This window comes from Sciurus vulgaris (assembly GCF_902686455.1).
Source record: "Sciurus vulgaris genome assembly, chromosome: 12".
Taxonomy (NCBI): Eukaryota; Metazoa; Chordata; class Mammalia; order Rodentia; family Sciuridae; genus Sciurus; species Sciurus vulgaris.
The window spans coordinates 97,491,879-97,508,619 of NC_136473.1; the positions used below are offsets into that span (position 1 = coordinate 97,491,879).

The following is a 16,741-nucleotide window of genomic DNA, read 5'->3' on the forward strand; positions in this document are numbered from 1 at the left end:
AAGCTAATAGCTATATTTTCTTTTTAATTGTACATATTTATGGGATACAGCGTGCTAATTTGATATATATATAGCGCATAATTATTTACATATTTACTCCCCTTTCTCCCACACACCACCCACCTCCCCTCAAATAACTAGTATCACTCTGACTTAGCTGGTGCCACCCTGAGCTTCTCCACATGCTTATGTAGTATAGAAACACACACATTCATAAGCTATTTTCTTATAGTTTGCTTTTAGAAAAATGGAATTATATTCTATACACTACCCTGCTTATCAGTTTTCTCATTCAAAAATACTTCATGAAACGGTTTCCACGGTAACTGTTCTAGTTCTAAATCATTCTTTGTGATGGCTGCATACTATTTCCTATATGGAAGCACCATGATTTTTTTCAATCATCCCCAAATTGCTGGCACCATGAATGAAGCTGCAGTAAATAACCTGTACATATATCCCTCTATCCTGATGGTTTTAGTTCCGTGGGATAGACTGCTGGTTTGAAAGGTGTATTTCTCATGTTAACAGATGTTTCCATTGTATTTTTTTAGAAAAGGTTTAAGTTTTACATTCCATTAATTGTGTCTGGCAGGGACTTTCTCCCCTGTTTTGCCATCCGTGGTAGGTGGCATTGCTCGTTTGAACTGTGACAGTTTGATAAGAGCAAAGTGACAACCGACTTTTCCTCTCCTGCCTGCTTCATCAACATATTTTTTCAATGACACATTCCTTAATTGTGCAACAAGGGGCACATTTGACAGTGTGCTTTTGATCATTCCTTCCACTTCAGTGCCCCAGTCCACAATTCTCTTCTTAAAGAGAGTAATTTTTCCCTCTAAAGAGCAATGGCAATGGGCCCTTTTACAGTCCCTGACGTTCAACCTGCCTCTCTCCCATTCTCCCTGGAGTCCCCCTTCTTAGCAACCTTCTTTCTGTCTTCTTCTCCACCCCCCCTCCTTTTTATTTTAAAACTCCATTCTTCAGTTTAAAAAATATTTTAAAATAAACTTTGAAAATAGAATGCCTTCTTCTGCAGCAACATCAGCAGCCTGAGAGCGGGTTGATAATACTGGAGGGCTTCCGCAGCTGGTCTCTTATGGGAGGAAGCTCTGTGGCCTCATCGGATGCGTGGGTAGCTGTCCAAACTGAGTGGGAGAGAGCCCTGCTTTAAAAGCTAGATGTCTGTGGTCCAGCCTCTTCTTCCCATCCACTGCCCATCACTAGCACTTTGGAGTGGTCTTCAGAGGGAACCCCTGTGGGCCCTGCAGAGCCTCAGAGGAGCGTGAGGAGTCCTGCTTCCCCCCCAGAGGGTGCCCTCCAGGGAGCATCCTCACCTCCCTGGGGTTTAGAAGAGGGCTGTCACTCCTTCCAGGAAGTTTTGCTGATTCTGTTTGCCAGAGAACCCACCTGCCTGGTTCTTGAGCTTTAAGTTGGAACTTGGAGTCCATCAAGAACTTAAGACAGGAGTCCCTTTGAGCACATCCCTGGGTCTTCCATCACCCAGTTGGTTCGGACCTGGGTTTCTGGCCTAGCAATAGAATTGCCCCAGGGACCCACTGAAGAATGAAAATAAAACAGCCGAAGATGTCCCAGATGTAGTCGTCCACGTAGTGATCCACTCTACCCATGTCACACGTATGAAACCGCAAGTCTCCACATCTGAAGGTCTTTAATTTTTTCCTTCACCAAAACACAGCATCTAGACCAGCTTATGACTCTCCCTCTGGATTCCGTGAAGATGGAACCTTGTTATACTAAAGTCAACCTGCTTCCAGACCGCCTGCAGGAACTCCAGAGCCGCTTCAGATGCCCCCACGTGGATCTGGTGGTCCAGAGGACGCAGAACTACATGCAAGAGGTAGGAGCAGCAGGCGGCCGAGATGGCTGAGGATGGAGAGAGGGCCAAGAAATGTGCTGGCAGGAGAGGCCTGTCCTGGTGCCGCTCGGGGAGACGGGCACGATTCCTCAGTCCTGCTGTCTTCAGTCAACAGGCTTCTCCTCCCTTCCATGTTGATGATCATCATAGAGAAGAAATAGCTGAGGGACTAGAGTCGCATTAATTGATTATTACTTGGTTGGTCTAGTGCTCTTCACCTCACCTGCCTTTAGCAACACCTGGGGAGATTTTAAGACATACTGATTCAGTGATTCTGAATAAATATCAATGTATATAAGTAGGTGGATAGATATTTCATATATATAATTCATATAAATATTAATTTATATATGTGAATATTTATAATCTGTATAATATGTCGAATTTTTAAAAGAACTTCCCCTACCTGCCTTCCCAGTTTCTAATACATAGGTGGGATTGAGAACTACTGGCTTAAGTGAATTCCCTAACTTGAGGAAGAGTAAACCAACTAATCAATCATGGTTTCATATTTTAATTTCTTGTGTGTCTATTGATAGGTTTTTTTTTTTTAACCACAAGGAATTTTTTTTTCCCCAGGACCAGGAATGAATACCAAACCCTTTCCATATTATGGTATTTCCTAAATGAAGAAAGGTGTGAGCAGACACAATTCTATTTCACAGGTGTTCTTTGGGGAGCTTACTCTGGGCTGAACACTGTGCCAGATCCCATTTCACAGACCAGTAGTGAGACAAATTCTTAGATAAATTCACTACAGAATTGGAAGTAGGTGGAATGATGTGGGATCAATCACAGGTATGGGAAAGAAAGGAGTGTTTTTTTCTTAATAGTTTTGGGTAGGATTGATCAATATATCTTATTACCTAACTTCTGAATCATGAGGGATTAAAGATGGACAAGGAAGAAAACTGGGCGACAGTTTAACAGCAGTCTAGATAACAGTGCACTGGAGGACTGGATACAGGCACAACTGCAGAGAATAAGACGCTATCTGAACCATCTCCACTTCCGGAGCCTCACCCTGTCTCCATTACCAGCCTTGCAGAGAAAGGAAGGCTGTGAGGTGGTGGGATGGAAAGCAGAGAGGTGTGCCGTGCAGTCGTAGGTGCAGCATATTCATGGTTGGCCAAGGCTCCCGCCTCGTCTTGTCAATCTGTGGTTGCAGCACCAGAAGATGGAGGAGGGGAATCTCAGCCCCCCAGCCCTGAGTTTTCCAGATCAGGGATGATGGAGAACAGATGAGGAAATAAAAAGACCACGTGCATGCAGACCTGCATACATACCCTCTAACCTCTCAGATTCCACCGTGGCCATGTGGCTGTTGGTTTCACAGCCCAAGTAGTGGGAAGGGACCTGTTGCCCTGGGTCATCTCCCAGAACAGCAGGACTCTGTGGGCTCATCTCCTCCCTCCTCTCCAAGCCCAGATGCACGTCGCTGGGCTGGCCATCCCAGCCTCTGACATGCTCTTTCTGTGTCGGTTCTGGTTTCTAGCTAATGCAGAATGCAGTATTCACTTTTGAGCAGTTGCTTTCCCCACATCTCCAAGGAGACGCCTCCAAAATTGCAGCTGCCATTGAGAAGGTCAAGCTCCGAGTCCTGAAGGTACAGGCTTTGTCTCATTCGTGGAAGCATAAAACAAGAAAACCCCTGTTTCTTTTGTTGGGTGGAAATACCTTGTCCTCCCTTTCAAGCTTCTCTTCCCCCTCTCCTTCCTCTCCTGTGACTGTCATCCAGCTGCAAGTCCCCCAGTGGCTTTCATGCCTCTTCTGCCATCTAGTGGATACTTTAGATACTACAGTTACTCAGCATCATTACCCACAGTCAGAAGTTGTGACCGAGCTTACTTTCACAGCAATTGGATTTGACAGATATTATTGGCTGTCCCCACAAGCGTTGTGACAGGTATTGCATGATATATAAAAACAGGCAAGGGGGCTGGGGCTGTGGCTCAGTGGTAGAGCACTTGCCTCGCACGTGTGAGGCACTGGGTTTGATCTTCAGCACCACATAAAAAGAAAGAAAGATGTTGTGTCCACCTACAACTAAAAACATTTTTTTAGAAAACAGGCAAGGCACAGCCTCTCTCTTCAAAGAGTTTACAACGTAGTAAAATCCATTAAATTGGCCAACATTTTTAAGGAAAATCAAAATCTGAAGGCAATCTGAAATGCAAGGAAAAGATATCTGCCATATGAAATTTTCCTAAATTGGCTTCGCATGTAAGTGCACAGTGAATGGCTGCAATAATAAGAGCTTGCACAAGTATGCTATGTTGTTAAAGTTTTACTTAGAGCCTGTTTCATTTGATTCTCACAGGAAGTTGGGAGATGATTAGAATGTATCTCCAATGTACAGACGAGGAAACTGATCCTAAGAAAGATAGTGATTTACTGAAATTCAAGGAGCTAGTCAGTGGTGATTGGCTAATTTTTTTTACGAACTCCTGTTTCCCCTAAACAATGCTTTTAGAAGGTCAAAGTCCCACAAAGCCTGGAAGTGGTTCCTGAATTTTAGACCTGATCTTGATGCCTCATAGGCCAGAGGAAACTCTAGCAACCAAATCATTGCAATTAAAAACCATGTTGAGCCTAATAATAATTCTCTAGCAATTAACCTGAAAGGAAAGATGGTGCCACTATCACGTGCTCCCATGGCACTTGATAAATGCCCTCATCTAACCGTGCTTCAGTTGGCCTGACCAGTCTGCTCATATGCCTGTGACAGTTCTCCATATTGTCTGTGATCACCTTGAAGTGACATTGAAAATCAGTCCTGGTCTCCAAGTCTGGATGTTCAATTCAGAACAGAGAGAACCATCATCTTTCTCGTTCTAGATATTGAATTTCTTTGGTTAATAGGTTGCAGAGTGGACGGTGCTATGAGCCAAGCCCTCTCTTCTCTTGTGCAAATCATTGCAACCCACGGACCCTGCCTGCAGGACCCAGAGAAATAGCCAATGGTGGCTCCCCTGGACCTACCCAGATGGGGTGATGAACTGCAAACTCACCCCCTATTTCTATCCCCAACTTCTCAATAGCACAGATGGCACTTCTCTGTTTTTGTTGTTATTGTTGTTTTATGGACAGAATACCTTGATTTTATTTATTTATTTATATGTGGTGCTGAGGATCGAACCCAGTGCCTCACACATGCCAGGCAGGCTCTCTACCACTGAGCCACAACCCCAGCCCCCACTTCTCTGTTTTGATCTTGCCTCAGTTTCCATTTCTGTAAGAGGGGCTGGTGAGATGGGTCATCATGTCACAACCTACACCTGGAGTGTGCAGGAGTAACACAGAAAGACCTCTGAGACCTTGGAAATGCGAGTATCCTCGGAAGTTGGGGCTGGGGAAGGGAGATGACGTGGGCGTCTGAGTTTTTTGTTTAAGTTGACAGATGGTGGTGTTCCTATTTAACGCATGTTTCTGCGCCGACAGCAATATGACTATGATAGCAGCACCGTCCGGAAGAAGATCTTTCAGGAGGCGCTGGTTCAGATCACACTTCCCACCATGCAGAAGGCGCTGGCGTCCACCTGCAAACCAGTAAGGGACTGGGTGACTCTAAGGAGCCCGCTCTCACTGCCTCTGAAGTGCAGCTGGGCTCTTTCCCTGCACTGTGCTGGCAAACAGCTGACTGCGCCTGGGGGGGCTGACAAACGTTTTGATACATAGTAAATATTTTAAGCTTCATGGGCCAGTTTATCATTTCTGTTGTGACCGCTCAACTCTGCTATTGTAGCACAAAAGCAGCCAGAGACAGTGCCCAAGCAGATAAGTCTGTGTTCCAATAAGCTTTATTTACAACAACAGAAAGCTGCCAGGATTTGCTCACCCCTGGACTAGAGGAAATCTCAAAGGGTAATTATCTGAGCTGGAGCCAAGCGAAGGGTTGGTATAGAACACCTAAGGGGACGAGGTGTCCCCTGTTACAGCACAACGCCGAGGTCCAGCGTGTGCTCGGAAACATCCAGAACTCTCCAGTAACATGATTACAGAAGGGTGTTTGTTCTGTTACCTCCAGTAATATTTGTGTACTGAAATCAATGACGTCATGTAAGGTGCTGCACACACATCCAGCACACGAGGACAACCAGGATTACAGAGGGGTGACTGGGGTCTGCAGGGAAGGGGAGTGGGCAAGTGGAGTCTTAGGGCTGGTTCCGAACCAGCGTTCAAATCCCAGGTCCTCCTGTTTCTGCTCTTGGGCCCTGGGCAAATCTCTTTTGGTCTAGAGTTCATCTTTTTAAAAATGCAGTTCATAATATTTTGCAGTGACTTTTTTAAGACTGAGAAGACTAGAACGATACCATTAACCTTGGATGAGCCTTACCACGCAGTAGGCCATCCACATTTTGCATGAATTATTACAATAAATTTCGCAACAGTCCTTTGAGGAGGTCCTGTTTATATCCTCATTGTGCAAATGAGGAAATCTGAGAGGTTAAGTAACAAGCCCAAAGTCAAGAGCAGGTTCCCACCTGAATTTAAACAGTCCACACTCACCTGTACCGTGGTGGGTGCTTGGTCCGTGGCCTCAGCACCACTGCTGCTAATCTGTCACCACTTCTACATTTCAAAAATGACTTGCAAGCCTGGACATTTGCAAGGCTTGCTCTCTCTTGGAGTAAAGATAAAGAGCTTCTTTATCTCAAAAAAGCGCTCTTCGGCAGCTTGGAGAGTCTCCAAGCAATGAAATGTTAAAATTCTTGTATGAGTTATTTCACTGTGGAATTTTCTTTGGTCATTTTTATATCCTGTAAGTGCCATTTTTCTTCAAATCGTCATGGTGTATCTCGTATTGGGATTTATTTCTGGGGGTATATTTGTTTAGTAGAAAAGGATTTGATTAAGCTAAAGGAGAAAGAGTTGGTCTGTATGACTGTCCCCTTGGTCTTACATGCAGAACAGTGTAGGTGCCGAAGTCACCCCTGAGTCCACCTCTAAACGCGTCTGCTCTCAGACATCTCTTGGGATTTTTCTCTTTATCAATCCCAAGGGTAGTTTGAAGGTCTCATGGCCACCTCCTCCCAGACGAGGGAAGGATGAAGGCAGGTTCCCTCTTGTCTGCACACTCTTGCAAGCTTCAGAGAGTGAACTGGGTTCAGTCTAAAAGAGACAACTCAATCAAGACAAACTGCTTTCAGAAAAGCAACCCGTGACCCCGAGTTTTCAAGAAGAGGGATGTTGTGTCAGTGTCGTGAGCTTTAAAAGCTCTGTATTTACAGAATGGGTAAATCAGGGGATTATCTGCTTCATAGGAGTCTTTATTTCACTGTCACGTGTTTTCCTTGGTTCTTGGGAACTTCCTAGATCTGTGGCACTCAACCCTACCCTAGCTGCTATTAGAATCGCCTGGGGAGCTTTTTAGAAAAAAGCACTCCCAAGACTCACCCTTAGGATTCCAACTTAATTGGTGCAGAGAATTAAGTATATGATGCAGTTCAATCAATTTAACGTAGAAGACCTGTTTTGTAAAGTTGGCACGTCACAACAATACAAATGTCTCTCCCTCATTCCCTCCCTCAGAATTACTCTGTTGGTCGGAAACTTAAAGGCTCTCAATCTATTCAGTAAACAGGTATTAAAATGCATCAAATGTGATCAGGACATTCCACCACACCTGTGTCCCTGATGTCCTGGAGTTCACAAGGCAGAAGCAGAAGACAGGCATGTGGGATGCCCCGTGGGGAGCACAACAGGGGCCCCATGAAGGAGGATTCCAGGGACCGTGCTGGATCCCGCTTTTAGGATCTGGGAGAAACTTGCCAGAGTCTTGCCTTCAGCTCATCTCAGGGATGAATCGCAGAGTCAGGGAAGATGGAAGGGTGATCCGTGCATGAGCCTGTGCCCCTCATTTAGCAGAGGAAAGGACAGAGGCTCTGAGTGGTGACATGGCTTACCCAGGATCCAGTGGCAAGTCCAGGGCAGTGTCCGGTCTCCTGAGCAGTGATCTGCACATCAGTCTGGTCTCATAGACTCTCTAGGGGTCATTGCAGTTCATACCTCTTCAAGCCTTTGGCTTTCTTCTCGGGTGGTTGTGAAGGGACCCCATCATTGCCTACTGGCAACACAGTCCTGGGCCACAGCACCCCCGAGTCTTGGCACTGAAATTTGTTTGAATATTGTAACTTCCACTCACCTGCTCTAATCTTGTCCATCCGGGCAGAAGGCATCGAATCCCACTCCAGTTCTCTAAGAGCCAGCCGGTACCGTCAGGTGCAAAGGTGGCTGGGTCGGGTCAGTCACTGGAACATGATCTGGTACATTCTGATCCCTGTCCTGTGCTCCTGCGGATCACAGGCAGCCATTTGGAAATCCTTAGAAAGCAGAAAAGGTTAAGGGATTTTGCATCCTGCCTGGGCTATCTTAGAAGGAGTCAGTGAATGTCAGGGTCAGTGGGAGGAAAGGAGGAGAATGTTCCTGAAGAATCCTCAAATGACTCCTCAACCAGAAAAGGGGTCTCTGAAGTTAAATGTGTATCTACCTCCTGACCCAGCAACCTCACTTCTAGATATAGGTCCAAGATAAAGTCCTTAAGCCCTCAAAAAAAACCAAAAAACCTTCAAAAATGTTCAGAGCAGGGAGATTATTAGAGAAGGAGAAAGGGATAGAGGGAGGGGAGAGCAGGAGACAACAACAGAGGATGCAAATAATCAAAACCTGTGGTGCACATGTACGAGTATGTCACAAGGAAACCATGATTCTGTATAATTAGTATGCACCAATAACGTGGCAGTTCCAACAGTCAAAAAGTGGAAAAATCTCCATGTCAAAGGAGTGTAGATAAATAACTAGTTTATCCATATGGTAAACGTTATTTATGGGTGGAAAGGAATGAGCTACCTATATATGCAGAGACACAAAAAAAATTGAAAAGGAAACACAAATGAATACATAATTTTGTTTATTCATGAACAAGCAAAAACAAATCTATCATGACATATGTCAGACAGGTGCTTCTCTGGTGGAGGGCTGGGGGCTGGAGAGGGGTGATGGGAGTATTTTTCATCCTGATCTGGGGTGGTTACAGAGGTTTTTTTTTTTTTTTTTTTTTTTTTTTTTTTTTTTTTTTTTTTTTGCGATGCTGGGGATTGAACCCAGTGCCTTGTGCTGGTGAGGCAAGCACTCTACCAACTGAGCTATATTCCCAGCCCATAGAGGTATATTTATATATTTAACATCATTGGACACTACTTTTAAAATCTGTGTCTTTTAAATCATTATTTTTAAAAACTTTTTTTTAGTTGCGGACAGACACACAATACCTTGATTTTATTTATTTATTTTTATGTGGTGCTGAGGATCGAACCCAGTGCCTCACACGTGCTAAGTGAGCACTCTGCCACCCAGCCACAACCCAGCCCCAATCTGTTTTTTTTTTTTTTTCAATATATAATATACCTTGATAAAATACTGTTAGCATTAAATAAAAAAAGGAAGGAGGAAATACATTGGTTATGATAGAAAACAAGGAGGCCCAACTCACTCATAGGCCTTGAGAGGATAAGAAATCTCTCTGTTTTTCCTGGTGAAGCTTCTAGAATGTGTGCCCAGTAGGAGGGAGGGGAGTGGAACCACCAATGGCCGAGCACCGCCCTGTCGTGGGCAGTTAGCAGACAGTGACATGCATCCGTGGTGCTTAGTAGTGTCTTGGATTGAAGTCAAAGATTGCTGGGCTGAGTTGTTATCTAAGCATCTTTTTTGCCTGTGGGCCAACATGGCCCTCGTCCCTCCCACGTGCTCCCAGGAGAGGATCACAAGTGGACTCATCCTTTCCTTATCTCCCCTGAGCCCAGGTATCTCGTGGCTCTTCCTCTTTATCTTATCTCTCTCTCTCTCTCTCTCTCTCTCTCTCTCTCTCTCTCTCTCTCTCTCCAGGAGCTTCAGAAATACGAGCAGTTCATCTTTGCAGATCATACCAATATGATCCACGTGGAAAATGTCTACGAGGAGATTTTACATCAGACCCTCCTTGATGAGACTCTGAAAGGTAAGAGGGCCGCACCTCTGAAGTGGGACTTAGGGAGACTGGAAGGTGAGAAAGGGGAGGAGAACATTGGTCTTGGTGTGGGGAAAAGACAAGGAGGAAGGAGGGGAGGAAGGAGGGAGATGGTGACCTTGACCAAGCACCCCTGGGGTGGTGCGCGCCGGCCTTTCGGAGCTCATCCTCTGTCAGCACAAATATGAACCCTGGAGGTGGGAATGTTCAGCTTCCGTTAACAGAGGAGAAAATCAAGGCTTAGGGGGATTAAATGAGGGTCTCTTGTGAAGAGCCGTCTCCATGCACTGTGCAGACAGAAGGGGAAAGAGCTCCCGGGCACAGGCCCAGGGCCCTCCGGGAGCAGGGCAGAGATGACTCCAGCCACAGGCTTGACAGAAGCTCGCTCAGCACATTCCTCACCTCCACTAGGCCAGACAGAAAAAAAGACACAGAGCGGGGACACGGTGCCTTGGGAGGCTTGCTAGGGTTCTGGCACCCCGTGTGCTGTGGGATTGGAGTGCCTTGCCCGGGATTGGAGCGTGAATGGGGACACTTGGATAAAAATATGCTGGAGAGGGCCACCATCAAACCACAGGCCCAAAGGGCATCTGGTCTCCATGGTGGAGACCTTGAATGTCCCCAAACACCTCCACATAGAAATCTGGCCCACATGTGTCAAGGAGCTAATCACAGAGATGGAGATGAGGAATGTAAAGGGACCAGCATGGTGTCCACACCAAGGAAGGCCCTGTCAAGGCCACAGGCAGCTACCATGGCCACCTCTGGTTGAACTGGAAGAAACCTCCTTTCCTCTGGACACTTGGCTGCACAAGATCAGGAAATGGTCCCAATACACTTCAAAAACTTAATTCTATCAGTATTTCCCTAAGTGTGTTTTTTGATGAAAATACAAAGAAATTTTTAAAAAAGAAAATTGTCACAACACACTTTAAAAATTCAGTCTGTAATATTTCCCCGTTTTTAAAAAAAAATCATGTAAATTTTTTAAAAAATAAGAAAATGGTCACAATCTCCCAGTTTTGTTAGATCAGTGGGTCTACTGCAAGCTGGTGAAAAATTACACCGAAGGCACAAATCTACCCGCCTCCCAGAGGAATGCCCCCCCACCCCACCCCTGAAGGTGGCATTGTCGCCTGGAGGCCTGTGGCCAGGAACAGCTGCTGCTGGTTTCCTCATTGCTGCCTTTGCTCCCTCCCAAGGCCTTCGAGGCTGGGCTCCATGAGCACAGATCTCCATTTTGGACACTACAAAACAACGAGGCTCTGTCCGCCGCATGGTCAGAACTGACTCCCCAGTACACACTCTGAGAAAGAGCAGAGGTGTATAAGGGCCACCCCTGTCCTGGCAGGAGAGCCACTCTAGGTGGACAGAGCTACACATATTAGCCTGAGATGCGATACGACCTCTCTGAACGAGACCCTGTTGTAGCTGGTGACCGTGAGCCATCCGACAGCGAAGGCCTACCTAATTCACCTCTAGCTGCCCTCTGCTGGTTCCATGTTGACGCCACACAGCTGTTTGCAGTTTGAATAAGTGACTGAATGAATGCTGCTGGGGTTGAGTCTGGACAGACATTTGTAGTCACTGGTCATCAGGGAAGGGACCTGGAAGAGGAAGGACATAAGCTGGGTCTTGAAATGGAGGCTGTGGATATACAGAAAGGGTGATGGGGGAGTTTGGCTTCTGGATAAAAATCATTCAGGTTTGCCAAGCAGAGTGTTAATGGGGTGTTTTGTTTTCCGGTGTGTCTCAGTGATAAAGGAGGCTGCGATCCTGAAGAAGCACAACTTATTTGAAGACAATATGGCCTTGCCCAGTGAAAGCGTGTCTAGCTTAACAGATCTGAAAACTCCCATGGGGTCCAACCAGGCCAGCCCTGCCAGGAGAGTGTCTGCCCTGGTTCCCCTGGGAGTTCCAGATGGCGAGACCCCGGGCTGCAGCGAGGTGTTCCTGGAGTCAGAGGAGCGGCAGCGGCAGCCTGGGGCAGGAGAAAGCCTTTCTTTCCCTGGGCCCAGCCCTCTCCCCAGTGGGGATGAGCAGGGGCTTCACAACCCTGCTGTCAGAGCTGTGGCTGCTGCAGAGGACACTGGAGGAGCCCCGAGCACACATTCATCAGAGCTGAAGTCTGGGGATGAAGAACCCACCCTGGAGAAGTCAGAGTCCATTGCTGCCTCGGGATCCTTGAAGGAGCTCAGAGAGTTGTTGACCGTGAGTGTGGAAGTGCCGGTGGAGTCAGCCCCAGGGATTGGAAAAGACACAAATGAGACACTGGTTCCCCAAGAAAATGAAAAAGAAGAAGAGAAACCCCAAGTCTACACAGAGGGCAGTCCGGCAACTGCCCCCCAGGACAACTCTGAGGAAAACCCAGTTTGCGAGAGGGAGGCCCATCCTCCCCTTCCACAGGCTGAGGCCCCCAGGGTGGAGGCTGGGGTATTTCCAGAGGCCAGCAGCCCTGCTTCTCAGCCAGCCAGTGGGGGGTTCAGCCAGGATGCCAGCTGCCCAGGCTCTGCAGAGGGGCCAGCAGAGGCTGTGGAGCCCCCTGAGAGGGAGCCGGGAGTAGGGACGTCTACACTGGAGGCCCGTGAAGGAGAGGCTGTGTGGCAGGAGGATGACACTGTAGGTGCTGTCCCCGGCTGCCCCAGGGAGAGCCAGGTTTCTGAGGAAGGCGAAGCAATGGGAGGGGACGGCGGCACCGCCCTGGCTGTGGGCAGCGTGGATACCCAGGTTAAGGCTGCCCGTGTTCATGAGTGTCAGTGGGTGGTCGAGAGTGCCCCGAGCACCCAGGTCCTCGATGGTGGGAAGGAGTGGGAGGCTTGTCAGGAGAGCTCCCCGGAGCAGCCCTCAGAGGAGTGAGAGCCATAATTGGGCCATAGTCTTTCTCCAAACCGAGTCAGTTAAAGGGTTCTAGTTACGGGGATACGTAGGAGTTGCTACCAAAAAAAATCATGAACTATTTCCAGAGGAAACGCACACAGGCCGTGGACACCGAGGCAGACCTTTGTGGGACTGGACTGCTCCACCAGGAGTGACTGCTTCAGCATTTGAATAGGCATCACCGAGGCACTGCAGGGCTGGGGTGAGAGGTAGCTGAGTTCAGGAGAGGGCGCTCAGGCCTGGTATTCTCAGCACAGGGCACGGTGCTGTGTTCCTCTTGCACTTTAAGGCTTTTTAATTTTGAGTAAGAATGCAAACATAGACTGCAAGTCCAGCCTCACCATCGCCTGAAGACTCAGCAATTGTCCACAGTCAGGGTGCAACGAAGGGAAGGTCAGGAACCCAGTGGCCGCTGCTGGGCGCAGCCCCAGGGGGCTGGGCATGCCTGTCCCTGGAGAAGTTGGAGAGAAACTGAGGCAGGAAGGTTGTGGTTGGTGGGACTGTCTGCACCTGTTACTAATTCTGCTATCAATTTGTTAATGAATCTTGTTGATTCTTATCAGTTAATCACCTTGTAAGGAAATTCAGAGGAGGCAAGGAAATCTCACTGGCTTGTATAAGCCTGAAAGCATTTCAAATTAGCCTTGGACTGTGCAAAGAACTCATCTACATTATGGAACTTAAAGCCTACTAGTTAAACAAAACATTATTTGCACAGCTACTGCATGCCACATACAGTGTTAGGCATAGTAATAAAGAAAAGATAAGATGCTTTGTCTTGTACTTAAATTAAAAGGCCCATGAGAATTTAGTCTAGAAGAAAAAGAAGTACCAATTTCCAAACCATGGCAGTTTTCTCTATTTTCATTCAAATAGTCCTGACTCATTCACAGAAGGGAACAAAATGAATGAATGAATAAAGACAGAAGCCAAGGTTTGTATAATCAAGTTCCAAAAATATTGCCTTACCAAAAAGCAGAAATCATTTGGCCATACAGCAAGTTAATTGAGTCCCTGGGAGGTATAAACCACTGAAGATACCACCATGAAAAAGCTTCTGTTCCTTCTTCTTGGAGGGAAATAGAAACAAATACATCTTCTAAATGGAGCATAGCCTGTAACCATTAATGTTAAAGACAGAATGGACTTACTTGCAAGAAATTAAGATTTGTAGGGAACGCCAGATCGTTCCCTACAAACTTCAGTCCCAGGTACTACATCATGAAGGTTCAGTCCACAGACATCAATATTAGATTTCAACATATTGTCCTAAAGCCTGTTCTGATTATCACCTTCAAGTACTTTTATATCAGTTCTTCAGAGAATTGGTTTCCACAGTTCAGTCTAACCAGGAATTAAAATATTTCCCTTCCTTACCTCCCCCCATTAAGAATTTCTTGGACCTCTAGATCATAAAGGATGAATAAGAGTATCTGAATGGTCTCCTGCTAAATTTCTTCAGCTTTTCTTAAGAGTGTGAGACTCTTGTGTCTATGAGGGACCCCGTCATAGGTGAGGAAGGCAGAGGCCACGTTGCCCTTAGTCCCTGCCCATCCACTGCTCCCTCCCTGGGATCCTGGCCTTCAGTGCAGTGTATTGAAATGATGTTTACTTCCTGCCTCTCCCAGAAGCTCTCTTCAAGGACAGAAACTCGGGGTTAGTCATCCTATGTGCTTCCAGATGGAAACCCACAACCCTGAATAATGGCTTCCTGCATGTGCAGTAACCTTAACATCCCTAGTGCGTAGTACAGGAACTGGCATGTGCTCACGCTGCTCAGGAAACGTGGGACCTGAACACCCGGCTTGCTGCTGCTGTGCAGGGGCAGTTTGGGGCTCGCTGTTAGGAAGGGAACTGTGTGAATCAGGCTTTCTGCCCTTGGTGAGTCTTCCCTTAAATAAAGTTCAGAGTCCAAGGGGCTGATAGCCAGATGGCCAGAAGCACTGCCCAGTAAGGCAGGGAGCAAAAGAGCAGTGCCCAGCCCCACAAAGACTGCCCTCTCCATGGAGAATCATGGTGAAATGCAGTCCCAGAGCTTCCCAGCGTCCTCCCTTTGCTCACCTTTAAAAGACCTAAGAGCTTTTCCAACCCTAAAAAAGAATTCATTTCACTGTGTCAGACGGAGCAGAGTCAGTGACCTTCCTTTATCCATCCTGGAGGCCGGGAAGGACGAGGCACCAAGGGGCAGGACATGCTGGAAGGTGCAGTCGAGGAACTTTTCTTCACACACTTCACCAAGACAAGTTCTCACAAATGAGCAGGGTGCTTCTTCCACACGAAGATGGAACAGGAAATGGAAACGCATTAAGATCTGCATCCGTGTTAACAGTTGGAAGGGAAGAACTTCACGTGACCAGGTGTTTGTCTTGCTGCTCAGGCAGGTTTTGTGTGTGTTGCTTCGGTGGTTTTCCTGGTGGGCACAAGGCTGCTGTGATCTGAATGAGCAGCATGGAAGGCCTCTGCGTGCTGCCCTGCGGGTCTCTGCAATGGGCAAAGCATTAGAAATGCACGAAATCTCAAGACATGGTTTTTGGCAAAAATGATGACATTAAACCAGTTATGTTACTGTTGACCTGTCACAAAGAGCATATTTTCCTTGGGGAAAAAAATGGGCTCATCATTTTTTCCTATGTAGTTCGGAGGACAGACAGTAGTGCCTTGCATTATCTGGAGTGAACTTTCCTAACCAAAAAAAGAAAGGAAAAAACTCTCCTTGTGACTATAAGGATAAGATTCCAATTTTTCCAAAAGCTTTAAAAAGAGACTGAGCATGAAGAACAGCAGTTTTTAGGTCTGACCTGTACGTGATTATCAAGATTCTCAAGGTTGGTTTTGTAATTCTCCAGATCAGAGCCAGTGATTTCAGACTTCTACAATTCTCCCAGACAAAAGTGACTTTCCGCCCTTATAAAAAGTCCTGTTAGGTGCTACGTAGCAATTTTAGGATGGGGAAAGGGAGGACACTGCTGACTTAACAGCACAGTTTCACTACGTGAAAAAGTTGGCAACTCCTGTCTTCTTACTTTTCCATAAACGAATGGCTTTGGGGGTTTGACTTCAGAAATCTGCAACTTCAAGAAGAAAAAAAAATCTACACTGTGGTTTTATTTTTATGGTCACTATATGAAGCAAATAAACTCAAAACACTTTGTAGCCATGCATTTACTCTGCCAAGTGCCTATATTCCAATAAAATCCTCATCCTTGAAGAGCTGTCCAGATGTCATTTATTTGGAATAGGGCTGGTTTCATCTTTTAAGCAAATGTCATACTTGAGCTGGAAGGAACAGAAATGAAAGTGACTCACTCTTGCTGCACCAAGGAACTTTTACTTTTTTGTTGTCTGGAAAGACTCTGCAGGGAAGCCACTTAATGCCAGGTGAAATTATGCTTTGATAATACATATGCTTATTTTTCTAGAAATTGGATCACATCCATAGTACAGAAATGCGCAGTTACTCAGTGCATTGAATGGCTGTTCAAACTTAAATATATTTTTGAAATTGGATCACATCCGTAGTACAGAAATGGGCAGTTACTCAGTGCATTGAATGGCTGTTCAAACTTAAATATATTTTCAGTGGGTAACATTGAGCAAAACATTCACTCTTTCTATAATTATAAATAAAATCGTATTTATTCACTGACATTCAAAGTTGCTCATTTATCCATTAATTCACTCATCCAAAAAATTAATGATTGTGTATCTGTAATATACAGGCGTTATAGTGGGTGATGGAGAAATAGAAGCAAACACAATAGATGTGATCCTGATGTCAGCAAACTCAAATTCTCAGGGTGGACAGGGCCAGAATGTCCTTGACATGAACCTAGAATGGAAATTTGCTTCCTCGTCTGACATAACCTTGTCTGTTACCTCAGCTTTCATGCTACACCAACGACTCAGGCAGGAGAGAGAGACATTGGAAAACTCAAGTCTAGTAGTGATGTGGATGCTCGGTATACTTTACGTTCCTTCTC

The 16,741-nt window shown here is 46.2% G+C and overlaps 1 protein-coding gene across 1 annotated transcript in view; it reads left to right on the forward strand.

Annotated features, from left to right (window-relative positions):
* Window positions 1–16,407, forward strand: part of NIBAN1 (niban apoptosis regulator 1) — a 137,985-nt gene extending 121,578 nt beyond the window's left edge. The window contains exons 10-14 of the mRNA XM_079107750.1: window positions 1,700–1,861; window positions 3,375–3,485; window positions 5,321–5,428; window positions 9,764–9,875; window positions 11,641–16,407. Coding sequence (XP_078963876.1) covers window positions 1,700–1,861; window positions 3,375–3,485; window positions 5,321–5,428; window positions 9,764–9,875; window positions 11,641–12,740 — 1,593 coding nt within the window. The 3' untranslated portion in view covers window positions 12,741–16,407. The remainder of the gene's footprint in view (window positions 1–1,699; window positions 1,862–3,374; window positions 3,486–5,320; window positions 5,429–9,763; window positions 9,876–11,640) is intronic.
* Window positions 16,408–16,741: the final 334 nt, after the last annotated feature.